This window comes from Spermophilus citellus (genome assembly GCF_964194105.1).
Source record: "Spermophilus citellus genome assembly, chromosome: 11".
NCBI lineage: Eukaryota > Metazoa > Chordata > Mammalia > Rodentia > Sciuridae > Spermophilus > Spermophilus citellus.
The window spans coordinates 40,418,824-40,445,793 of NC_138192.1; the positions used below are offsets into that span (position 1 = coordinate 40,418,824).

General features: G+C 39.4%; 1 protein-coding gene across 9 annotated transcripts in view; it reads right to left on the reverse strand.

Annotated features, from left to right (window-relative positions):
- The window catches only part of PLEKHB2 (pleckstrin homology domain containing B2), a 44,300-nt gene extending 19,274 nt beyond the window's left edge, over positions 1-25,026 (reverse strand). For 7 of the 9 annotated variants that reach the window (XM_081261463.1, XM_081261462.1, XM_081261461.1 and 4 more), the window contains exons 1-6: positions 24,930-25,026; positions 13,608-13,652; positions 9,626-9,778; positions 8,745-8,847; positions 2,887-2,926; positions 1,360-1,449 (exon numbers count right to left, since the gene is read on the reverse strand). In XM_081261463.1, coding sequence (XP_081117589.1) covers positions 1,360-1,449; positions 2,887-2,926; positions 8,745-8,847; positions 9,626-9,778; positions 13,608-13,644 — 423 coding nt within the window. In that variant the 5' untranslated portion in view covers positions 13,645-13,652; positions 24,930-25,026. The remainder of the gene's footprint in view (positions 1-1,359; positions 1,450-2,886; positions 2,927-8,744; positions 8,848-9,625; positions 9,779-13,607; positions 13,653-24,929) is intronic. The other 2 variants (XM_081261467.1, XM_081261466.1) reach the window with 1 other exon arrangement.
- Positions 25,027-26,970: the final 1,944 nt, after the last annotated feature.

Consider the following 26,970-nt stretch of genomic DNA (forward strand, 5'->3'; position numbering starts at 1 on the left):
CCTCTGTGAAAGGCCTTACTCAATAAGAGGATAAAAAGATAAGCTGTAGACCACATATCTAACAAAGGGTTCATATCTAAAACACATATATAAAACCTCTTAAAACTCAACTTAAAAATAATACAAACATGGAGCTGGGGTTGTGGCTCAGAGGTAGAGTACTCGCCTACATGCGAGAGGCACCGGGTTCGATCCTCAGCACCCATAAAAATAAAATATTGTGTCCACCTGTAACTAAAAAATAAATAAATAATGAAACCATTAGAAAAACTAGAAAAGATAGGAAGAAACATTCCACTTAAGAGGATACTCAGAATGCAAATAAGTAAATGAAAAGATTAAACATCACTAGCAACTAAGGAAATGCAAATTAAAACCACAACAAGACATCACTACACACATAGGAACAGCTAATATAAAAAATAATGACATTTTCAATTGCTGGTAAGGATCAGAGAAAATGAATCACTCAAGATATTACTGGTAGGAAAGTAAAAATGGCAGTCACTAGAAATAAGTTTGTTAGGATTTTTTATTTTTTTAACTAAACATATATTTGCCATACATATGACCCAGAAAATGCACATTTGGGCATTTATCCCAGAGAAATAAAATCTTTTGTTTGCATGGCAACTTGTTCATAAGTGTTCAGGGCAGTTTTACTGGTAAAAGTCAAACACTACAAACAACCAAAATGTCCCACCATAGGTTAACGTCACTCAAACTCAAAAGATTATATGCTGTATGATTCCATTTATATGACATTGTTGAAATGATAAAACTCTAGACAGAGAAATAAACAAGTATTGATAGGGATCAGGAAATGGGGGAAGGTGTGACTATAAAAGGGTATCACCACAGGAGTATACTGTGAAGAATTTTATGTCTTGATTGAGATGGCAGTTACACATAAGTCTACTTATATGGTAAAAATTACTTAGGATTGGACATAAATTTTAAATTCCTGGTGCAATCTTACTTAACACATAACATCTAGAGAATCTGGTTGAAAATTAGATAAGACTCTATACTATCTTTACAATTTCTTGTGAATCTGTAATTATTTTAAAATTTAAAGTTTAAGAATAAAAGCAAACATATTTCACACAACAAAAAATTATATACCCAAGCCAGGTGTAGTAGTATATACCTGTAATCCCAGTGGCTTTGGAGGCTAAGGCAGGAGGATTGCAAGTTCAAAGCCAGCTTCAGCAATTTAGCAAGGCCCTAAGCAACTCAGTGAAACCCTGTCTCAAAAAATAAAAAGGAGTGGGGATGTTGCTCAGTGATTAAGCCCCTCTGGGTTCAATCCCAAATTTCCAGCATATAAATGATCTCCTGCACAGCTTGGCTCCCTACCTCAGGAGTTGGTGCAGCATAGGCTGTGTATGGAGGGGGTGAAGCAGCCACAACTGTCTCCTCGGAAAGGACTGGTGAGCCAACATAAGCCTGTGTGACAAAAGACAGTGGGGGATAAGAGCATGATGTTTACTTAGCAAATAAAAAGTTAAAGGACATAAAGTCGCAGCTATCTTGGGCTGGGTTTGTGGCTCAGCGGTAAAGTGCTTGTCTAGCACTTGCGAGACCCTGGGTTCGATCCTCAGCACCACATAAAAATAAATAAGATAAAGGTAGTGTGTCCAACTACAACTAAAAAATAAATATATATTTTTTTTAATGTTACAGCTATCTGGAAAGTAGAAAAACTTCCACTGATCCAGTAGAGACAACTGGCCCATTAAGACGTCCCCTCAATTCAGGAACAAGGTGGTCCCTCACTATCCAGAAAGGCCCCAGAGGCACCATTGTTATCCAACTCCTTTTAAAAGATACCACACCACTTGACAATCCTTATGTTCACAGTCTAAACCGCAGCAGAGACATCTTACACTCAGTCTGTTTTTGCATTGAAACAAAAATTCTTTAAATTACCCATTAGTGGAAAAGAAAACAATGTTTTCTTTAAAAAGACCCATACAGGACAGTGGGTACAGCTTACTTGAAAGAGTGGGTGCCAAACATGCCTAAGACCCTGGTTTTAATCCCCAGAGTGTGCACACATGCATACACACACATGATACAAAAATTCTATACAAAGAATCACCCTCAAATTTTTACTATATGGTTCATATTAAAAGTCACCCAAAAAGAGAACTTTCATGGTATGGAGGGTAATGTGACTGAGCTGCAAAGTAGCCTGACAGAAAGAAAACAATGACATTTAGCTATTAGGTTTTCACTTATTAAAAAAATTCTTTTGTAAGCCCAAGTCTCCTTGGAGAGGACAGCAGAGCCAACGAAAGACCCAAATTTTTTTGTAAGCCTTATCTACTTTTTCTTTTCTTTTTACATAAAGAAATAAGAGAAAAATAAAATTACAACTAAAGAATGAAAACAATGGCCAGAGTGAGTTTCCTTAACTCCCTGACACAAAGGTGGCATTACTAAGCTCTACAAAGGGGCTATCTCTGTGACCTCCTGAAAACAGAAACAAGTCTACAGACAAGTCCCCAAAATGCTTTGGTTTTACAAACCTAAGATTCTATGCATAAAAAAATGCAGTAGTTTTTTTTTTTTTTTTTTTGAGCCTTTTCCATAGCAGAATTCAAGGTATTACAAAGTTTAAAATGTACAAACATTTCTGGAAAACAACACTGGAACTTGCATGTCTATGTGAAGACAGTTCCTCCTGCCCAAACATTTGACACAAACCAGCACAATCACTGTTAGCAAAAGGTGCTCTGTTCATTCATGGCTAGATGAGCAAGAAAGCCTTATCTTCCCCAGTTTCCTTTCCCAAACTCCTATTTTCCAATTTGTTACACAAGATCGAGGATGTTAAAAAAAAAAAAAAAAAATTATTGGCAAATGCCATTAGTAACTTACTGTGTTTGTTCTAGAATCTTGCAGTGCAAATTTCCAGGCCCTGAAGAAAAGAGAAAGGGTATTTTATCTGAGGTTATGCAACATTTCAATGATTCTCAAATCCAGGCTAGGATCAGAATTCCTGAAGAGGCTTAAAAAAGAATAGGTCTTCAGATATTACCCCAAGACCCAATCAATTCATTTAAGACATACACTAGGAATATATAATATACTTATGCACATATATAAAAGATAAGATTATTTTTTACAAATATATCTACGGTAGGTATAAGACTTTAAAATATGCTTACAATTTAATATTTGATCCATTTTTTAATAAATTTGAACTATACTGCAACTTGTTTTGTCAGTTCATGTTATATAAAGATCTATTCATTTTGGGAAGGCTACACAATGAGTAAATGTAGACTGTCAGCAACATTTTCTCATTAAAAACAATGCTTTTATTAACATCCTTATTAGCCTTATGTAAACAATCATACAGGACAAATTCCAAAGAGTGGAACAGCTTAGGTCAAAAGATAAAACATTTATTTCACTGGGTACTGCCAAGTGGTCCTACATAAAGTTTGTAACAATATTCACATCTACTACTCTTCCCTTATATGGTCATGAAAATTAGATATTTGAGTATGAAATCTCAGGTGCTCATCCCTCGCTTTTTGTACTGACTCCATCCCTTTTCTCTCATCTCTATTAATTCCATTCACTTTATTCTAATCTTACCACTTCCTTGAGTTGAAATTTCAGCTCATTTATTTTCAAATGTTCTGGTTTTCTAACAAATATGATTAAGTTGTGAAATTCTCCCAATGGATTTGATATGCAATGTACAAATGTCATTCACATTGCTAACAGGTATCATAATAGATAATCATGTGTCGTATATAAATCGTTTTGTTGGGGCTGGAGTTGTAGCTCAGTGGCTGAGTGCTTGCCTTGCATGCATGAGGCACTGGGTTCTATCCTCAGCACCACATTAAATAAATAAATAGATAGATAGATAGATAGATAGATAGATAAATAAAGGATATTGTGTCCATCTAAAATGAAAAACCATTTAAAAAATAAGTAAATAAAAATTTGTTTTGCTGTTTTAGGTAGAACAGTCTAATGTGGCTTTAGTCTGCAAATTCAGTTCTACTATTTCAGAATGTTTTTCTTGCAAGTCAGTTTCTAAACACCTCTTTTTGGGTCTAGTACTTTCTGGATATTAATAATCTTTCTGAACTCCTTTAGTTTAACATAGCTTTGGTCTTTACTCCAAATCCTTGAATCTTTTTCCCTGCTTTCACAGAGATTTCCTCTATACTAGTGGTTCATTTTTCAGATGGGCTGTATACTAGGCAAAGTTATCATACCTGCTACCTCCCCACCCCGTACCATAATAGTGGCAATCTTCTAGGCTACAGATTGAAGAGAGCACAGAACAAACAAATCCTTACTCTCACAGAGCATACATTCTACTGACAATAGGCAAAGAACACCAGATAACAGTTGGTAGATGATGAAAGAGTGTGTACACTTACATGTATACAGAGGTATAAGGCTATACTTTTAAATATGAAAACCAGGACAACACTTTTGGAAACTATGTTCTATTCCTTGATTTTATTTTCCTCTTGTCTAGCTTTTTCTCAGACCTGCATTTTTTCCTCATTTTTCCTTTATGGTGGGTTTACATAGTTGCCAAGCATTACTTTGCACACTGCTAATGTTTAACTTGGGAAGTGATACCTAAAACTTCTATTTACTCTGATATGGTATGAGTTATTTCTCCTTTACACCTTTCTACCTGATCTAGTACCAACTGGGAATTCCACCCTACCCCAATCTAGCAACGGTTTGGTAACTAGGTGTGACCCACAGCACTTTTCTATTATCATAGAAGGAAGAGGCAGAAAAGGAAGAAATTCCTCTGTGACGGAATACAACTTTTCTGAAATACATGGGTTGTATACTCTCTTCTGAATATTTCTTTCAAAGTTTCATGCTAGGGCTCATATCACCAGAGAATTATCCAACTCAGGTAAGCTTCAATGCCTTCAGTGTCCTGGCATGAAACTGACAAACCTTCCAGCCTCTGCTGTGATCCCAAGGATATCTATTCTGAAAGGTTTTTCCTGGGCTTTTCCAAAATGCATTTTATTCTCTTAATCAACATCACTCCAGACTGCAGGATTTAATTAATTCTTCTTTTTATTGCTTCTGGGATTTGAGATGGGGTTAAGAACATTGATACACCTCAGACTGTCTGTTTTTCTCTTTGGCTGTTCACAATTTGTGCTTGAAGTTTAACTTCTAATAAATAATCATTGTTGCTGGTGAAATATTATCCCTCTCATTTCACTAGGTAGTTGGGGAAGATGATTCAGATTCATTTCATCATCTTTTTTTTTTTTTTAAAGAGAGAGTGAGAAAGGAGAGAGAGAATTTTTTTTTTAATATTTATTTATTTTTTTAGTTCTCGGCGGACACAACATCTTTGTTGGTTTGTGGTGCTGAGGATCGAACCCGGGCCGCACGCATGCCAGGCGAGCGCGCTACCGCTTGAGCCACATCCCCAGCCCTCATTTCATCATCTTTACTCAGAGCGTTTATTATGGATTAAACTGTGTCCAAACTGAAGTCCAAATCCCCATAACCTATGAACATGATCTTGTTTGGAAATAGGGTCTTTGCAGATGAAATCAAATTAAAATGAGATCATATTTTAAGATTGGTCCCTAATCCAATGTGGAAATCTGGACATAGACACACAAGAGAAGAACACACATGTGAAAATAAAGGAAGAGACTGAAGTGGTGCAGCTGGCAAGTCAAGGAACACCAAGAATTCCTGGCAACCACAAGAAGCTAGAAAGAGGCAAGGAAGGATTCTATTATGGTTTGGATGTGAAGTATCCCCAAAAGCTCATGTGTGTGATAATGCAAGAAAGTTTAGAGGAGAAATGACTGGGTTATAAGAGCCTTAATTTAATCAGTAAATTAATCCCTTTAAGGCAGGTAGGGTATGGCTGGAGGAGGTGGGGCATTGGGGCATGCCTCTGGGATATACATTTATACCTGATGAATGGAGACTCTCTCTCTCTGGTTTCAGATCATCACGTGAGTCACTCCCCCTCCACACACATACACTCTTTCACCATGATGTTCTGCCTCACCCTGGGCCCTGACAAATGGAACCAGCTGTCCACAGACTGAGACCTCTGAAACCGTGAGGCCCCAAATAAACTTTTACTCCACTACAATTGTTTTGGTTGGGTCTTTTAGTCATCACAGCAAACTGATCTGACTTCCAGCCTCCACAACTATCAAATACTCCATTTCTGTTTTTTTAGTTACCAGTTTATGATACTTGGTTTAAGCAGTCCTAGCAATCTAAGTCATTCTGCTTTTTTAAGCCTTTCTGTGTCAATTTTGTTTCAAGAATATTTCTTATTAACAGAATAAGTGACTGGACTTTGTTTCCTTCCCAATCTCAGATTTTACTATTTTTAAGGGAAATTTAGCCAATTCACATTTATTGAGATCAACTCTGCCAGTCTAATTAGCCACCAGTTGATTTCAATATCGTGATTTATCAAGTTTTCTTTTAATGAAGAATGTTTCTGTTCATTTTCATTACTCTAATTTAAATAGCTTTATCCTTTATATTCTAATTTGTGCCCCTAAAATCAGACAGACAGACAGACAGACACACACACACACACACACACACATATATATATACACTCTGCCATCTAGGTTTAGAACGGATCTTCCCCTCTTCCAGGTAAAACATATTTTTATTTCATATTTTTATATTTTTTTATTTACATATTTCATATTTTTACCTCTTCTACAAGAAAAACTCCCATGTTTCATTAAATAACCTAAAATTCTAGTTTGATATATTTCCCACTATTATTTAAAGAAACATTTCACATATGTGACATCTCAGCTCACAATAAAGCAGAATAGTTAAGGACCACAGGGCTTAGGAGCCAAATCCTGAGTCCAGTCTAATAACTCTAAAGTCTTTTTTCCAGCAGACATGACAGGCAGAATGATGGCCCCCAAAGATGTCTACTTCCAAACATGGCAAAAGGGACCCTGCATCTATAATTAAGGTTAAAGACCTTGAGATGGATAGATTATCTTGGAAAATCAAGGTAGGACCAAACCAATCAAAAGTCCTTAGAGGCATGTAACCTTTCCTATCTGCAAAGTCAGGTGACAGTGTGAGAAGACAGACACAATTGCTGCTGACTTTGAGGAGTGAGAAAGGGGTCAGGAGTGAAGGAATGCAGGAGACCTCTAGAAGCTAGAAAAGGCAAGGATACAGATTCTCTCCTAAAGCATTCAGCAGAATAAGGTCCTGCAGACACTTTGTGTCTGAATTTGGTGTCAAACATCTTTCTTCCAGAAATGTAATAATACATGTAGATTTGTTTGAAGCTATTAAAATTATGTTAATTTATTAAAGGAGCATATAACAACTAGTTCAGAAGTTACTTAATCTCTCTATGCCTCAACCTTTTATGCCAGGAAAAACAATACCCACTTTATAAAATATGAACAGGATTAAACAACATCTGAAAAGCAGTTAGCTCCATGACTAGTACAAAGTAAGTGTTTAATATACGTTAGCTTAAATTATTAAGGGGTAGTAGTAAGAGTTACAGTTTATAAAAGCAGCAAATTAGCCTGACATGATCATTTCTCCATTAGTCTTCAAGAAAGCCTGCCCCCCCCCTCTCTCTCTCTCTCTCTCTCTCTCTCTCTCTCTCTCTCTCTGTCAGAAGATGCTATTTAAGACTCACTGATATAGGGCCTAGAGACGTAGCTCAGTGATAGGGTGCTGCCCAAGCTTGCACAAAAGCCCTAGGTTCAATCTCCAGCACCAGGCAGGAAAAAGACTCACTGATATAAATCAGAGGAACATGGGCTGGGATTGTGTCTCAGCAGTAGAGCGCTCGCCTCGCATGGGTGGGACCTATGTTCGATCCTCAGCACCACATAAAAATAAAGGCATTGTGTTGTGTCCATCTACACCTAAAAAATAAATATTAAAAAAAAATACTTAAAAAAATTTTTTTTTAAAAATAAAAATAAATAAATAAATCAGAGGAACATAAAAAAGAAGCTACACAGGGGATTTAAAATAAACCCTACTTGGCATACAGTGAATGTTTAAATTGAGGATGAACAAGGATGTGAATAAAGGGATAGGCATTGAAAAAAGTGGTCTGCAGGCTTTTATGATAATATCATATATGTACAAGTAATTCAGTAATGTCTGCTAGTGAATTCTCATGTCTAGAGTTAACCCACTGTAGGGTACAAAATGGAGAGAGTAAATCCATTCTTCCCCCTAAATTTCATTTAGCGTTGGCAAGTTTCTGATCCAACACCAACAGCAATGTCAACAGGCAGAGGACTAGTGAGGTTGGGCTTTTCTCCTGCAGTTTAGTTCCCTATCCCTTCTTCAAAGATAGCAGATGGAAACAATGACTACCAAAGAAAGCTGCACAATACAGATGTCTGTGCTTATTAAAGACACATTTACATAAAAAGAATAAGACTGAAAAAACCATTCATCTAAGCCCATTACCCATTATAAATCTTAAAAAGAAAACACAAAGCACAAAGTGATTATTAGAAAGCTATTACTTTCTACCATTTCACCAGAATGGGATCCTGGAGGGGAAGAAATTAGAATCAGGAAAAACCCTGATAAATTTCTGTCACGCATCTGCAGAGTCCCTTATTCTATTGCCTGAAGGAAAACTCCACTCCCATTATTTTCCCTTCTGGACCACTGGAAATTAAGACAGAAAATAGTTTTTATATTAAACATAAGAAATCAAAACTCACAAACAATCATCTGTGCTTTCTGCACAAAGACTGATAGTTTTCCCATCTCGGCAAACAATCTGCAGCAGACAGTCTTTTGGCTTCCCATCTGGAGGCTGAATATCTATGAAAAATAAGAATGAAGGAAGATTTACATGGTTATTTTTTTAACAGCGTAGATAAGAAAAAATTAAAAACAACAACGAAAAAATCAAGTGCTATCATTTAAGAAATAACCTGTGGCCTGACCAAGAAGGCAGAAAAGAAACAGCCAGACTAACTGGCAAAATCAGCAGCCAAGATGACTTTTTTTAAAACTATTCTTTTAAAGCAAATACAAAGGATAATTGCAGGAAACCAAGACATCACAGATTTTAAGACCTTCAGTGGAGCCACCATCAGATGCTAATTTCTAAGTCATAAAATCAATACAGTCTAGGGTGGCTCCATCCTTCTTGGAGTTCCCAGCAATCTAGTTCCTTCTCCACAAGATGAAGGCATGCGTGTTGAAGAATAATTCAGATGAGAAAATCTACCTGTTCCAATTTTATAAGTCATGATCTAAGGGTCTGGGCCCCACTTCCACCCCTGCTATGGCTGCCCCTCCCAGATAGAGTCCTAAAAAAAGATCATCAGGCAAGGAAAAAGATCCAGCTCCCATCAAGAATGAGGAAGAGGGCCAGGTGTAATCCTAGCGGCTCAGAAGACTAAGGCAGGAGGATTCTGAATTCAAAGCCAGCCTCAGCAAATTAGCAACTCAGCGAGACCCTGTCTCTAAATAAAACATAAAAAAGAGTTGTGATTGTGGCTCAGTGGTCCCCTGGGTTCAATCCCAAGTACCAAAAAAAAAAAAGATGAGGAAGAACAGATGACAGAAGTTGGCTAAGGAGGTGGTAGCTTACCCCGACACTCATGCCCTGTGCGGATATTGATGCAATCTACCGGCATATGGACCTTATCCTCAATACTCTGCCGAGTCTGGTCATCATAATAGATCAGGTGACCATCTGACCACAGGTCAAACCAATTCTTCTTCCAGCGCTTCAAAATAGTACCTAAAAATACAAATGGGAAAGGTTGGCTTTGGGCAGAGTAAACAAAAGATTTTGTCCTCTAAGGACAGAACCAAAGGAAACTCTCCTGTGGTCTACTAAACACACCTGCACAGAACTGCCTGAAACAGTTCATCAAAATGGAAGTAGTAGGGGCTCAATGATGGAAGTAGTAGATGTGCTCAGTGGTACAGCAGTTGCCTAGCATGTGTGAGGCACTAGGTTCAATTCTCAGCACCACATAAAAATGAATAAGTAAAACAAAAGTATTTTGTCCATCTACAACTAAAAACATTTTTTTTAAAGGGCGGCGGGGGGGGGGGGGGGGGGCGTGCGGGTAGAAACAAACACCATGGTGGCCTGACCCACACCTGCTGTAACAGCCTGCAGGCAGCATGTACTGTAGACACTGAGCAGGTTGCTAACCAAAGGCCAAGTCCCAAAATAAAAAAGTTAAGGGGGAAAAAAGTTTGCTTGAGTTAATGAAAAATAGCTAATATCTAATTTCCCAAGTAGAATTAAGCTAAACTTTAAACGTTTTTGACTTCCTAAACTTTCCCAACATAAGCTAAATTGATCTGAAAATGCTGGACTGGAAAGTCTCTATGTGTAATGAAAATAGTATCTTCCTCTCTGGGAAAAAATGTTTATTTTCTTTTTCCTCAAGAGCTTTCATATATACTCTTTTCTAACATTTCCCCTTATAGGAAGCCCACAGCATGTTTGCAGACACACAGGACTGAGACACTGGATAAATGGGTACTCCTATCCTGGCACATCCTACTACCTCATGTTTCTGTCAGTTTGAGAGACCATACTTTCATTTGTAACTTGGACTAGACAATTAACTTTATAAAGCTATAATTTCCTTATCTACCAGAGTGATACCTGAAAGCGGACTCCGCAGCTAACTTTAGCTACAAGCCATCCCTGAATCTTTCTCACATCCATACACTGCCCACTATATATTCTGTTCCTGCACATTCTAGCCTGTTCTTGGCCAATGTGCAAAACTCTTGTTTCCCATACTTCTGTTTATACTCTCCTGCCTGCTACTGATATCAAACTTGATATCCAGCCTTTCCACTACCTGCATCAGGCACCCTCCTCAATGGGAGGAGTAGTCACAGCACTTGCCAACGCTGTTTAGTGGTGATACCCAGCACTGTGATTGGCAGTGCCTGAATATGCAGAAACTACCAGATGAGTCATGAAAACAGGTGAAATCATCAGGTTAGGGAGTTCTGTCGAAGTGTTTCAGAGGCAATCAAAGACCTGACTACAGACTCCCAAATCAGGCTGCCCCTCGAAGGTCAAGTACTAGGTCCTATGCAGCAATGACAGGAAAATGAATCCTGGGGACTGCCTGGCCTACCCATAAGCACAAGTATATCTCTGCTGTTCTGTAACCAGTAAACGTAATACATCTCACCTCATTTTATGTTACTGAGATTAACACTTCTTCTTTCAGCAAAGGAAGATCAATCACATGTTTGAATTGGCCATTAAGAAAACGTCTGTTGAATATACATCTCTATAATAGCCATGGGCAAGGATACTGAAAATATCTGGACATCTATTTTGTGTATAAATATCACCATGCTGGGCACTGATGAGGAACACAAAAATTTGTTAAAAGGGTTACTGTTCACTACAAGTCTACACCATTTACATTCAGCTGTAATGGAAAATGATTGTCCTCAAACAAGAATGTGATAGGGCCTAATGAGAAAAACAGAAGACATCCAAAGAGCCAGCAAAGGAGGAGACTTCCTCAAGGTCTAAACAAGGCTCCCGTGTCCTTGACCACAGGGGAGACTGGAACCAAAAACCCAAAACAAGCAAACTTCACAAAGATTGGGTCGAGGCTCCAATATATAAGGACTTTCTGTACAAATCCAACATTACAATAACTGTATCTATGCTAAGACTACCAGACTGTCACAGACCTTGAGAGGACATGTGGTTCTGCTCCAGATCTGGTCATACAGAACACACAAATTGAACAATCATCTCTGGATAGAAAGAGTGTTAATGATGAACTCAGTCTTGAGCTTTAATAAAAATCTCTAACAGTTCCTTCATCTTCTGAATATAGGCCTTGTTGCTCTGAGGTTTTTTGTTGTTGTTGTTATTGTTTTTTTAAATGTTCTTTTTTTTTTCTCTCTTCTCCCTTCCCTAACAAGATTAGGGATACAGTGTTACCTTTTCTTTCCCTAGTTAACAGTCCTTGAACATCCACTAGAGGAAGAAGATGTGTACTGAGGATCTGGGAAGTGAATGAATATCTCACAAATCAACAAACGAATCCTAACAGCCAACAGGGAGCCCTGGGATCTGTACAGAGAACACCTGGAATATAACTCCCCCCCACCCCAACCCTGGTGTCCCTCCCGATGGGGAGAATCACAGCCTTTGGGATAGGAGTCTCCCACGTTTCTCCTTTGCTAGAAAAGCAATAATCCTTTTTTCTTTTTCTCAAAACAGTGTCCTTGTTATTGGATTGGCATCAGAGACAAGGACTGAGCTTTCAGCAACAATTCTACCTTCCATAGTTTGTTTATATCCAAATTACCTCATCTCACAAAATCTTAATTTTAAATGGAAACAACAATACCTACTTCATGGAGCTATTGTAAGAATTAAATGAGTATATGAAAAATATTTATAATGGGAACAAAAATAAACTTCATAGACAATTGTTTTTATATAAACTATCCAAGGTATGCAGTTGATTCTTCAATACTAGACTCAATATTAGCTAAGTTCTGCAGGCACCCCTCATGTCTCTGAACAGTAAACCAATTACATGTGCCACAGTTTAGAATTATAAATAATGTGGTAATCACCTTTTCCTTAATCCTGCTCTTTCTACGGCAACAAAAGAGTATTATTTCTTTAATAAACATAGGTGAGTTTTCATTTTAAAACAGGATGAATCTTACTTGGAGTGGCAGCCTCAGAGGTGAGCTATTATGAAAGAAAGATCTGAGACAAGTCTAGGAAAGTGGATCTCTATCACACTTTCTTAAAAGAGATTTAAATTTCTTTTCTGGAGTCCCTTTGGAGATTTATAAAAAAAAGTGTGGCTTTTGATAAACTTGTTGCCTCAGGTCCAGTCTTCCTCTACATAATTACAAAGCCCTCCTGTATTTCAGAATCTGAGTCACTGCTCAGTTACCAGGTAAGACAGGCATTTCCCACACCCAAGATGATCAGTACCTCCATGCTATATATAGTACAGCAGCTAGGTGTAGTCAGATTCAGGCAGTCTCAGGTCAACCATTAACAATAAAGTATGCTACTAAGGAAAGAGAAAACAGTAAGGATTGCCATCATTTCCTGGTTCTTATCAATTCAACAAGTAAGGAGGAGTTCCAGAAGCTGGAGATACAGCTCAGCTGTACAGTGGCTGCTTAGCATGCGTGTATGAGGTCCTAGGTATGATCCCCAGTACAGAAAGAAAGAAAGAAAAAAAAAAAAAAAAAAGAGTTCCACATGTACAAAAAGGTGTTTTATAGTTATGAAAATCCCAAAGAGGAAATTAAGGAAAAAACATAAGACTTGGGGCTGGGGATGTGGCTCAAGCGGTAACGTGCTCGCCTGGCATGCGAGGGGCGCTGGGTTCAATCCTCAGCACCACATAAAAATAAAATTTAAAAAAAGATGTTGTGTCCACTGAAAACTGAAAAATAAATATTAGAAAAATTCTCTCTCTTCTCTCTTTAAAAAAAAATTAATAAAACTTTATGATTTATTTTTAAAAGTCATCTGTTTAAACAAATAGAAATAGACACAGAACCTAAGGCAGACCCACATGTCCTGTACTCACTCTGTCGCAGCAACCATCCACTCTTCACAAATGCCATCTCTTCACCTATAAGAGAAGAAAAAGTTCAAAATTATACCCAAAAAGACAATGGTTTATCTGTTCTAATTCTCAATCCTAAACCCCCCTTGATGTCATCTAAGGAAGAGCCCAAAGACAATGGGCCCCACTGACCACCTGGCATTTACCAAATATCATCTTAGTGGGGTTCATACCTGCCCTACCCCACCTTCCATTCTGGGCTTTGGTCTCACCACCCACCCTGATGAGTAAACAGACATGAAGCAGCCTTAAGGGAACCAGGATTCAACACAGATAAGGACTTGGGACTTCTGATAACATTCCTAGGGTCCTAAGGTCTAGTTGTTCCAGCTTTACACCTGATCAGGTTGACATGGCTTAGTCAGATGTGCCACACTGGTGATGGCAGGCAGAGTAGCCAAGTCAGAACAGAAAACTAGGAGTCATCATGAAAAAGCTTGACAGTTTAACTCAATAAAAATAAAAATCTTCTGGGCTGGGGATGTGGCTCAAGCGGTAGCGCGCTCGCCTGGCACGCGTTTAGCCCGGGTTCGATCCTCAGCACCACATACCAACAAAGATGTTGTGTCCGCCGAGAACTAAAAAATAAATATTAAAAATTCTCTCTCTCTCTCTCTCTCTCTCTCCTCTCTCACTCTCTCTTTAAAATAAAAATAAAAATAAAATAAAAATAAAAATCTTCTAAATTTTAAAAAGATTTATAACAAATTTGGGAAAAAAACACTACAACCAGATGGCACCAATGAGTTTATTTCCTTCACCTACAAAGCTCCTATATATTATAAAGAAAAGGCAATCACTTGAGAGTTTACCAAAAAAAAAAAAAAATTGAATTAACACAAAAATAAATTCCGAAGAATATACTCAATTTCTCTCTCAATTCAAAAACAAAATTCAAAATGTAAAGTCAACAATTTTACCTATCATCAGCCAGAAGAAAAAGCAAACAAGAGGACAGAGAATGAATATTGCTGCAACCCTTCTGGAGAGGAATTTGACAGAATCTGCCACAATTTAAAAACTGTACCAGGCACAGTGGTACACACCTGTAATCCCAGCAATTTAGGAAGCTGATGCAGGAGGATCACAATTTCAGGATCAGCCTCAGCAACTTAGTGAGGCTGTAAGAACTTAACGAGGCTCTAAGCAACATGCAAGACCCTGTCTCAAAACAAAAAATAAAAAGAGCTGAGGATGAAGCTCAGTGGTAAAGCATCCCTGAGTTCAAAAAAAAAAAAAAAAAAGTTCATATATTTTGACCCAGAAATCCATTACTAGCAATGTGCCTTGTTGATAATATGAGTCAAGATTCAATAAGGTTTTTATATACAAGGATATTCATAGTAACATCACTTATACCACAAAATACTAGACACATCCAGCATGACCCACAGATGAGTACCTCTGTCCAGGGCAGAAAATCAGGCAACAAAAGAGAATGAAGAAATGAGGCAGAAGAACGTATGTAACAAGCACACACATCTCTCTCCTGCTCCACTATGTTCTGAAAGGACTCATGTAATCTATTGAGAACGTATGTCTCCAGGGGAGAAAGGAGGCAAAGCTATAACAGATGTGAGGGTGACTAGCCCCATTATACCTTTTTCTGTATTCACACTTGTTTTCAATAATGTGCATGTATTATTATTATTTTTAAGTCAACAGATAGTTTTGGCAACTCAGATCATGCACTACTTTTGTTTTCAACTTTAATTTATTTAGAGGTACTAATTTGAACTCAGGTTTGGAAAGTTAGCATCCTGCAGCAAAAGCTGGTGTGTAAAAAGCCAAAATGCAAATAAGTTTCCTTCATACAACTCCATGTACTAAGCATGGGTGAATTCTCACCTTTCTCCAAATATTTAGGAAAAAAGCTCCACATTGTCATCCTATACTCCAGTATCTCAAAACTTCTTTATTCTGAAGGTACTAGCTCTCCTTACAACTTTTGCCAACTCATCTAATTCATGCTGTCTGCCCTGTCAAGAAAGGAAGTAAGATATTCATTCATCTTCCCCATACTATCTTTTTCTCATTTAGGTTCTTGAACAAATAAACTGTAACCAGAAAGCTATTCTCCCACTTTCTCCGAGTGGATGTGAACAGATGGCTACTGGCAGCCACCTTATAAACAGGATGGGCCAGCCCACAGGTAACTGACCCTTGAGACAGCAGAACTCATTCTGCTGAGCCACCAACTCAACTAACTCTGGAAAACACCCTAATCCAGGGATTTCTACTAAGCAAAATTATAGGTCTCTCCTCCAAGCTGGGCTGAATCTAAAACAATCATTCTTCTATTAAGATTTGAAACAGAGAAATAATGCTATCATATTTTCATTCAACAAATAATATTTATTTTTATTAATTTTTGTGGTGCTGGGGAGTGAATCTAGGTGCTCACACATGGTAGGCAAATGATCTACCACTGATCTGTAGCCTTGCCCCAAAGACTTTTACAGCAGCTACTATTGTGTTTACCTTCATAATAGACCCTCAGAATACACCAGTGACCAAGTCAAAGCAGGTATATTCATGTAGCTCACCCTCTAGTGGAACAGGTGAAACATAAAAGACAGAATGGAATGCTGTTGACAGTATATCTTTGCAGTAATATTATTACCTCAGAATACAAAAGTGAAAGGGATTATGCATGTATGCTAAATCATAGATATTTATATCACAACTTCCTATCCCCGTAATATCATATAAAAAAGAAAATTACCTAGCTGGGCCCAGTGGCACATGCCTGTAATCCTAGCAGCTCAGGAGCCTGAGGCAGGAGGATCACAAGTTCAAAGTCAGCCTCAGCAACTTAGTGAGGCCCTAAGCAACTCTGTGAGACCCTGTCTCTAGATAAAATATAATGAAGGGTCAGCGATGTGGCTCAGTGGTTAAGTGCTTCTGGGTTCAATCCCAGTACCAAAAAAAGAAAATTACCTAGAAAATAAAGGTTGAAAGACAGTTTTAGATAAAGTCTAAAGGATCTAAAGGTTTCCTACTATCTCTGATTATAATCCACTATTTGTATAGGTCAACATCTGATTTTCCAGATATTGTGCCTGTTTTCTTTGGTGTTTTCTTAGTATGAGGGATGGGTTTCTTTTCATATACATAGGGCTCAAAGGATGTCAACAAGGAGAAACTAAACAACTGATTTCAGAATCAAATTCCAGTCCATTTGAGTCAAGATTCAAAAAGGAGGGACTGGGATTGTGGCTCAGCAGTAGAGCACTTGCCTAGCATGTGTGAGGCACTGGGTTCAATCCTCAGCACCATATAAAAATAAACGATATTTAAAAAAAGATTCAAAAAGGAGACTAATAAAAACATCCACATCTAACGGACATTATAAACATATCTTTGGTATGCCTCTATAAAATAGTTCAACACTATTAGAAAAAAGGAAACTGAGATTATTACAGGAAGAAACTGGAATTGCAATAGAAACTTATGACTTTTGAAAAAGAGAAATTCAGTTAACTCAAGTAGCTTCTTATCTGGTATCATCCTGTCTACCTTTAGTCATTATACAGAAAATCTCATGAATCTCTCAGTGCCTAGTTTTTTATCTCTAACACTACTTTCCTCTAAAAGGAGCCAGTGATCCTTGAAAATGAGATGGTTAATTTAAAGACACGATACTCAAGATGTACCTAAGATTTTTTTTGCTGGTAAAACAAATGCACTGAGTATAGCGGCATGCTCCTATAATCTCAGCTCCTTGGGATGCTGAGGATACCTTGAGCCCAGGAATTCAAAGACAGCCTGGGCCACACAGTATGACCTTGTCTCTTAATAAAATAAATTGCTTTCACACACAGCTGCAAAGCCAGCAACTTGGGAGGCTGAAGCAGGGAGATTGCCAAGTTTAAGGCCAGCCTCAGCTATTTAGCAAGACACTCTTTCAAAATTTTAAAATTTGTAAAAAGGTGGGGGGAATGGAGGCTGGGGATGTGGCTTGGTGGTTAAGTGTCCCTGGGTTCAATCCCTGGTAACAACAACAACCTGCTTTCAAAAATGCCTTTAAAAATGACACAGATAATCAGGCTGGGGTTGTGGCTCAGTGATAGAGAATTTGCCTGGCATGTGTGAGGCACTGGGTTGGATTCTCAGCACCGCATATAAATAAATGAATAAAATAAAGGTCCATCAACAACTAAAAAATACATATTTTTAAGGGTTTTTTTAAATTTTTTTTTTAGTTGTTGATAGACCTTTATTTATTTATACATTGTGCTGAGAATCGAACCCAGTGCCTCACACGTGCCAGGCAAGTGCACTACGGGTGAGCCATAGCCTTAGCCCTAAAAAATACATATTAAAAAAAAAAAAGGGGCTGGGGATGTGGCTCAAGCGGTAGCACGCTCGCCTGGCATACGTGCGGCCCGGGTTCGATCCTCAGCACCACATACCAACAAAGATGTTGTGTCCACCGAGAACTAAAAAATAAATATTAAAAAAAAAAAATTCTCTCTCTCTCTCTCTCCTCTCTCACTCTCTAAAAAAAAAAAAAAAAAAAAAGAGTTTAAAAAAAAAAAAGAAGAAAGGATAAAGATAATCCCAGTGGCTTGGGAACTTGAGACAGGAGGATCACTAGTTCAAAACCAGCCTTGGCAAAAGCAAGGTACTAAGTAACTCAGTAAGACTCGGACTCTAAATAAAATACAAAATAGGGCTGGGGATGTGGCTCAGTGATCTATTACCCTGGAGTTCAATCCCCGGTACGTACCACCCACCCCCACCAAAAAAGAAGAAACTAGCTAAATTAAGGGCATCTAGTGGCCAAATCATCTAGTGGCATGTCAATTTCAAATAATTACTGTTAGAACCAACAGAGACTGAATGGCATCCTGAATATAAAAGGATTAAAACTAGGCTGGACAGTGTGGCACACACCTGTAGTCCCAGCAGCTCAAGAGGTTGAGATAAGAGGATCACAAGTTCAAAACCAGCCTCAGAAACTTAGCAAGGCCCTAAGCAACTAAGCCAGACCCTGTGTCTAAATAAACTATAAAAAGGGCTGGGGATGTGACTCAGTAGTTAAGCACCCTTGGGCCCAATCCCTGGTACTTAAAAAAAAAAAAAAAAAAAAGATTAAAATAAGATACATAAGGGAGCAGTGGTGCTGGGCTTGTGGCTCAGCAGTAGAGTGCCTGCCTAGCACGTGCGAGGACCTGGGTTCAATCTTCAGCAGCACATAGAAATAAATAAATGAAAAAAAAGATATTGTGTCCAACTATAACTAAAAACTAAATATTAAAAAAAAAATAAGACACATTGATATAAAATGTATTGGAAAAAAGACAACTCTTCCAGTATGGAAGTATGATTTGATTTCACCCAGTTAAGGGCCTAGGGGTTAATTTAAAAAATATATATTGACACATTTTTATTTTGTATAATATCCCCTCAGTGGATAAGTCTAACGGTTGTTGTGCTTATAATGAGGGATATGTGCAGCTTTTACTGTTTTAGATATTAGGATTTCCTTTTCAAGACAAAGAGAAAACAAACTTCTAAGATGAGGGTTCAAGCATACTAAAACTTAGGTATATGAGAACATATAGGTACAAACTTGAAACCAACCTAAACTTCAGCTACTGGGGAGAATGGCCCTGGAGAAAGGAACCGTGGATTCACACACTAAATTATGTAATAAGGGATGTGAGGGCACACTGGTTGTGACATATGTAATCCCACTGATCACCAGGGATGACTCAGCTGATCTGGCTAGCTATAGATGCCCCTTTCTCCTTTTCTGCTTCATGTGTTTTACTCCCAAAGCTGTGTGCTTGGACGATCTTCCCTGATAGAAGACCATTCTTCAGTCAAGTGTATACAAACAATTGCACTCCACTCCTAGAACCTCCAAACCAACACTCAAGGAATGCATTGAGTGGGGTTACTTGCACTTGCTGGGCAGGCACTCCAGAAAAGCCCAAGGAATCCAAAAGAACATAAAAGTCCCATGATAATGGGAGCTTCCTAAACCACCTTATGGAATCTTTATCCAGATCACAAAGCATTAGACACAGATCTTGGGGCAATGAAGCTAGGGCATATAACATCTGACAAGGACAGAAAAGTGGCAGCCATCTGAGTGCAGGAGTAAGCACTTTATCCTAACTAATGAGATGCACATCCTTTGTCTATATCTACTGTGTTGTCCTCCACATTTGTATCACTACCACCTGGGCACTACTTGCCTCATTAGCTTCCATTACTGGCAGCAACTCATCCTGGCCTCAGCATCCAACCCATAAGCAATATGTGACACAATCCAGACCCTCCACACCAAACAGGATAAATAACACACACCAAAGACAAGTCCTTAAATAAGCAGCTACACAGGGTGTGGTGACAGATGCCTGTAATCCGAGCTACTCAGGAGGCAGAGGCAGGAGGATTACAAGTTCAAGGGTAGCCTGAGCAATTTAGCAAGACTGTCTCAAAATAAAATAAAATACGGTCTAGAGATGTAGTCAAGTGGATGCGAGAGGCCCTGGGTTCAATTGCCTGTGTCATAAACAGAAAAAGACAAAAAACATTTTGAAAGTTCCAAAGCAATTGAACAAAGCAATTGGTAACTAAATTAAAATTTGGCCTTCTTTGTTTTATCATAGTTAACAAAGCAAAAAACACAGCAAGCCAACTCCTGTCAGAGAATACTGGAAAGATTCAGAAAATAGAAGTATAAGATAATTCTAAAGGTGAAAGACATAGCAGGAGAATTTACTGAAAGACTTAAGAGGCAAAGAAGTCTGGGGTGGGGTTGTGGCTCAGTGGTAGTACGCTGGCCTAGCATGTGTGAGGCAATGGGTTCCATGCCCAACACCACATTAGAAAAAAAAAATTAAATAAACAAAATAAAGGTACTATGTCCATCCATAATTAAAAAAAAAAAAAAAAAAAAGTCATTGAGGCCTTCTACCCATCCAGGTAGCAGCCTTCCCTGATCCTGAGGATGGCCCCAGCACAGCTGAGAGTTCAACACATGCCACTTTTAGAAGAGGAATATAGGTCCTAAACTCTCAGCCCTCTTCCTTTACTTACTTACTAGATGCTAACTCTGGGCCAGGGCCACAGCCCAAGAGGAAAGATTTACGGATACTGATTCATGTGGATGCTCCTCAATTAAAAAAAAAAAAAAAAAAAGTTCATTCTCTATGAACACCCTACAGGGAAGTACATCAGATGATAAATTATAAGCAAACAAGACTTTCAAAGTTTTATAGTAACACTCTCTTAAATATGTACAGAAAGCAAGCATTGTAAAACACGTGAGAAAAGGCCCAGCACAGTGGCGCACACCTGTAATCCCAGTTTGAGGGTGGTGGGGTGGGGGCTGAGCAGGATGATCAGCCTCAGCAACTGCAAGGCACTAAGCAACTCAGTGAGACCCTCTCTCTAAATAAAATACAAAATATTGTATTGTCATGTGTAACTAATTAAAACAAATTAAAAAATTAGATATAGTAATAAAAATAAATAAATAAATAAAATACAAAATAGGTCTGGGAGGTGGCTCAATCATACACGTGAAGAAAGTCTACCATAAAAGATAAAGATTAAAAAGAGGTGAGGGGCTGGGGATGTGGTTCAAGTGGTAACGCGCTCGGCTGGCCTGCGCGGGGAGCTGGGTTCGATCCTCAGCACCACATAAAAATAAAATAAAGATGTTGTGCCACCAAAAAATGAAAAATATTTTTTTTTAAAAAATTCTCTCTCTTTTCTCTCTCTCTCTTAAAAAAAAAAAAAAGAAGTGAGGATAATCTCACAAAAACCACAGAGACAATGCAGGAAGCAAAAACAAACTTCAAACTCACAAAAACAATTACCATAAAACAAATGATGTTGCATCCAAAAACACACACACATACACACACACACACACACACACACACACACACACACACAGAATGTTCCAAAATAGATACATTCAAAGCTCTCAGTTAAAGATGATTACCACAACTCAATAGAGCTGGGGATGTAACTCAATGGTTGCACATAGATACATGCCAGGCACTAGCTCAATCCCCAGCAAAGCCAAATACAGACAAAAAAATAAATTCAATATAGGAATTTTTCTCAAAAATAAAGGGAGGAAAAAAGTCAAAAGAGAGAGGGTGGAGTAAGGAATAGAGGATGAGTTTGTAATATAAAATACTCTGCTTAGGATTGAGGACATAGCTCAGCCGTAGAGTCATGTGCTTAGCATGAGCAAGGATTACAGGAAAGTTTCAGAAATAAATGACGAGAGAAAAGAGCAGAGAAGAAATTCCAGACAATACAGTTCTAGACTCAAAAGCACCACCAAGCAGTCAAGCAGGAAGAACTTTTAAAAAGCCTCAGTAAGGTAGATTACTGGGAAATTTCAGAATGCTAAGGACAAAAAATAGAAACCTAAAAACTTCTCAAAGAAAAAGAGGAGTCAGATTAAGGACCAGCAGTCAGCAAGGTGAATAGCATCTTTATGGACAATGATAGAAGACAATGGAACAAGAGAAAAAATGACTTCCACATCAGAATTCCAAACTAGGTCAAATCAGTAACCAAGTAAAGACATTTATGCAAATGCTAAAAGTCTGAAGATTTTACTACAGTGACACAGCCATATCAACCTTTATAGCAACTCAATTCACAATAGCTAAACTATAGAACCAACCCAGATGCCCTTCAACAGATGAACGGATAAAGAAAATGTGGTACATATATACAATGGAATATTACTCAGACTTAAAGAAGAATGAAATTATGGCATTTACAGGAATTAGAAAATATCAAGCTAAGTGAAATAAGCCAATCCTCCAAACCAAAGGGCAAATGTTTTCTCTGATAAACGGATGCTAATCCCTAGTGGGAGGGGAAGAATGAAGGAACTTTGGATGGGGGCGCGGGGGACAGTGGGAATGGGAAGGACAGTAGAATGAGACAAACATTACCCTATATACATGTATGATTGGTGTGATTCATAACCACTTAAGGCCAGAGGAATGAGAACTTATGCTCCACTTGTGTACAATGTTTCAAAATGCATTATACTGTCATGTATAACTAATTAGAACACCACCACAAAAAATTCCTGTTAATGGAGGGGAAAAGTTCCCTTTTTGTCACATTTTAAGTTTGTTCTTTGTAGTTTTTTGGTAGGTACTGCCACTAATAAAGTGATTCTTTAATTTCTTTGACATCCAGAAGACAGAAGAAAGAAAAAAGGAGAAAGAAACCAAATATTAAGGCAAGCTTAGAAGCACAGCAAAACTTTCTGAATAAATTAAGAAACCTCCATCTTCCCAAGGAAGACTAACTCCAAGTGTGGCATCTGGCCTGGAGTGGCAGTTCACGCCTTTAATCTAAGCTACTTTGGAACTGGCAGGAAGATTCTAAATTTGAGGTCAGCCCAGACAACTTTGCAAGACCCTGCTTCAACCTTTTTAAAAAAATAAATAAATAAAAACAGCACCCCTTGGGTTCAATCTCCAGTACAAAAAAACAAACAAATAAACAAACAAACCTTTCTGCTGTGTATATTTCATAAATTCACAATCCTTGAGATTATAAGGAAACTTACTTACAAACTGTGCTAACATCCTGAAAATATAACACTAGTAAAAAACCTACCTTAAGTTCTGAGTTGTTTTCTGCAGTCTACCTCAAAATGCAACATACCACCAACATTATGCCAGACACAATGTTGTCCTGTCAGGAAGATCCTAGAGCATTAATCTGATTCCTGCCCTCACCAAGATCAGTGTGAAGGGGAAGACAGTCAAGGAAAGAGATCCCTGCAAAACAAGGTAAATAGCAGACACAAAGAAAGCCCAGGCAGGCACCTTCCAGACCAGAGTGTTTCTTCCCAAAATACCTGTCCTATGTTAACCAGCAGGCCAGCCAAGGATTAGGAATTTCCTGGCCCTAGAAACTCTCCTGAGTGCCACTGGCTTTGAACCACTGGCTGCAGTATTCCCAAGCACATGCAGGCCCTTAAGCATATACACCACTGCAAAGGTAAATACACAGATGTGTTTGTCCATGCATGTTTTGGTCATTGATTTGTTCAACCAATATCAAGGGCAATAAGTAAATAAACAAGTAACAGTCCCACCTTGGATACTAATTCCCGGAGTGACTTCAGATAAGCCATTTACTACATGAGCACTAGTTCCCTTTGAGGCCACAGGAGGCCATGGAATATTCCTCTCTCTTCCTTGAGGCGGAGACTCCTCCCTTTCATAGTCAAATGATAGGCACCCAAAAAAGTCAATGATTTTCTAGAGCCAGGAATCAGTAACATTTTGAATTGGCCATGTTCTCTAGCTAGTTTTAATAATCCACACCATTCCTTTCGTCTACCCATCCTGAAACACTAGGAATTTATTCGCTCATTTATGAAGGTTCTTCTACGTGACCAAAACTACTAACCTATTCCAACACAAAATAAAAATCCCTGTCCTCCAGCGTTCTCAACCGAAATGAGCAACAGAATCAAATGTGAAAATAAATAAATAAAAGATAATGCACACTAAGCACCTAAAACTAAAAACAGTGCAAGGATAAGAGCAAGTGAAAGGAAGCAGAGGCGGGCCCCACCCCGCGTGCTAAGCCCCAGGGCTACTCCGGACTCCGAAGAGGGGCAGACCACCGGGCGGGAGCAGAACCTAAAAGGCCGCAAGCTGCCCCTCCATGCTGAGGCCTGGCATGGGAAGACCGGAGGCGCAGGATCCGCGGAGGCAGCTGCAGGAGGAAGGGCAGTAGCAGGCCCCTGAGGTTGGACGTGTCACACCGCCAGGCAGGGGCAGGGCGGTGGCCTCACCCTGACGGTTGCTGTCTCCAGGCTGACTTGGAAAAATGAGACGCTTCGGGCGACCTTGAGAGAGGGGAGTCCCTTCGGAGGGGCTTTGGGCTGGGTGACTCTAAGGGTCACCAGGGAGGAGGAACTCAAGGATAGGGAGGAAGAAAAGTAATTCGAGGGGTGGGTAGCGGGGGTGTCCCCCAAGAAGAGCGCAGGGCTGGGTGGCTGCAGGGGATAGAAAGAGGAGGGACGCCAGGAGAGGGAGTACGGAGAGAAGTGCGGGGAGGGAGAGGCGGAGGCATCCTGGGGCTCCGCAGCTCTGGCGAGCCTGGGACGCCGGAAAGGGCTAAAGGGCCCCAACGGAGAGGCGGGGGTCCGTCCGAAGGACCAGGAGAGAGCTCGGGAGGCATGGGGCGGCCCGGGGAAAAGAAAGCCCGCGGGCCTGATGCGGGGGTGCTGGGTAGCCCCGACCGAACGGGCACAGTCACCTGTGAACACTTGGGCCGCGGGCGAGAAGCGGGCAGGAAGCGCAAGGACGCCGCTGGACTCTCGGCTCCGACCGCTGCACGTCCGGCGTCGTGACGTCACGGCCCTGGCGTGGGTGCGCCGGCGCACAGGGCTCGCCGCGCTGTGGGCTCGCCGGAAGCTGGAGGTCAGAGGCTTGGGGTGATCCACCAGCGGGAGGAGTCGTTGACCTCAGAGTGTGGACGGCTCCTGGGGAGTTTCCCCGCCAGAAGAAGTAGTTAGCATATAAATACCACTTTGGGGTATATAAATACCACTTTCTAAGGAAAAGGGCCAGTGCTCCGTAGACAGACTACTGTAGGCACCAGGCACACCCAAATGCCAGCCAAGCCTGGAACTTTAAGTAGGCCAGAAATAGGGAAGTGGTTAAAAAAAAAAAGAGAGAGAAACAATGAGGGCATGATAAAGGACGCTTGAACCAACGTAAATTGCCCAAAGGCCAAACCCAGAAGCATTTTAGTAATAAATCACATAAGATTAAGTAATAATCTAGAGTATGAAATAGACTGTAGTGCTATAAATGATTAAAGAAATAACTGGAGAAGGGATAAATCTTCCCTACAATGGAGTTGTAATTATTAACACCAAGATGGGTGTATTGATCCCCACAGACCCCTGAGTGGGCTGTGCAAAGAATATAGTGTGGAAAGGGATTGGGGAAAATGACCTTCCAGTAAGAAACCTGATACACACTACCTCAGTCAAGTGATGAAAATTTACCTTGGAAGTTCACACCTATAATCCCACAGCTCAGGAGGCTGAAGCAGGAGGATCACAAGATCAAAGCCAGCCTCAGCAACTTAGTGAGGCCCTAAGCAATTCAGTGAGACCCTGTCTCTAAATGAAATATAAAAAAGGACAGGGGATGTAGCTCAGTGGTTAAGGGCCTGTGAGTTCAATCCCCAGTTTAAAAAAAAAAAGGGAGGGGGGTGTAAATAACAATGATTACCAGAGAAATGCAAATCAAAACTACTTTAAGATATCTTCTCACTCCAGTCAGAATGGCCGCTATTATGAAGACAAACAACAATAAATGTTGGCGAGGCTGTGGGGAAAAAGGTACACTCATACATTGCTGGGGGGACTTAAAATCGATGCAGTCAATATGGAAAGCAGTATGGAGATTCCTTGGAAATCTGGGAATGGAACCACCATTTGACCCAGCTATTCCTCTCCTTGATCTATACCCAAAGAACTCAAGAACAGCATTCTACAGGGACACAGCCACATCAATGTTTATAGCGCACAATTCACAGTAGCTAAACTGTGGAGCCAACCTAGATGCCCTTTAGTGGATGAATGGATAAAAAAAGAAAGTGGCATATATACACAATGGAATTTTACTCAGCATTAAAAAAGAATAAAATCATGGCATTTGCAGGTAAATGGATGGCATTGGAGAAGATAAAGCTAAGTTAGCCAATCCAAAAAAAAACAAATGCCCAATGTTTTCTCTGATATAAGGAGGGCTGATTCATAAGGGGGGGGGGCGGAGCATGGGAGGATTAGATAAATTCTAGATAGGGAAGAGGGATGGGAGGAAAAAGGAGGGTGCAGGGGATTAACAATGATGGTGGAATGTGATGGACATCATTATCCAAAGTACATGTATGAAGACTTGAATTGGGTGTTAACATACTTTATATTTAAACAGGTATGAAAAATTGTGGTATATATGTGTAATAAGAATTGTAATGCAAAAAAAAAAAAGTACATGTATTGTTTTAGGGACAAAAGAGGCAAGGCACCAAAGATAGCAGGAAACAGTTTTATTTGGCTGCAGCCAGGTTCAGAGGGCACAGCTTTTGCTGTAATCAATTAATCCCCGAACCCCGAGTTCAGGGAGTTTCAGAGTTTTATACCCAGCAAGTAAGGGGAGGGGTTCAGAAGTTCACAGTCTGCAAAAGTTCACATAAAAGCAGCTTTTTCTTTCACTGTTTGGGGCAAGTTAACCCTTCAAGGACAACACCTGAGAAGGAGAGAGCATCTTTTCCCCTTTCTTTC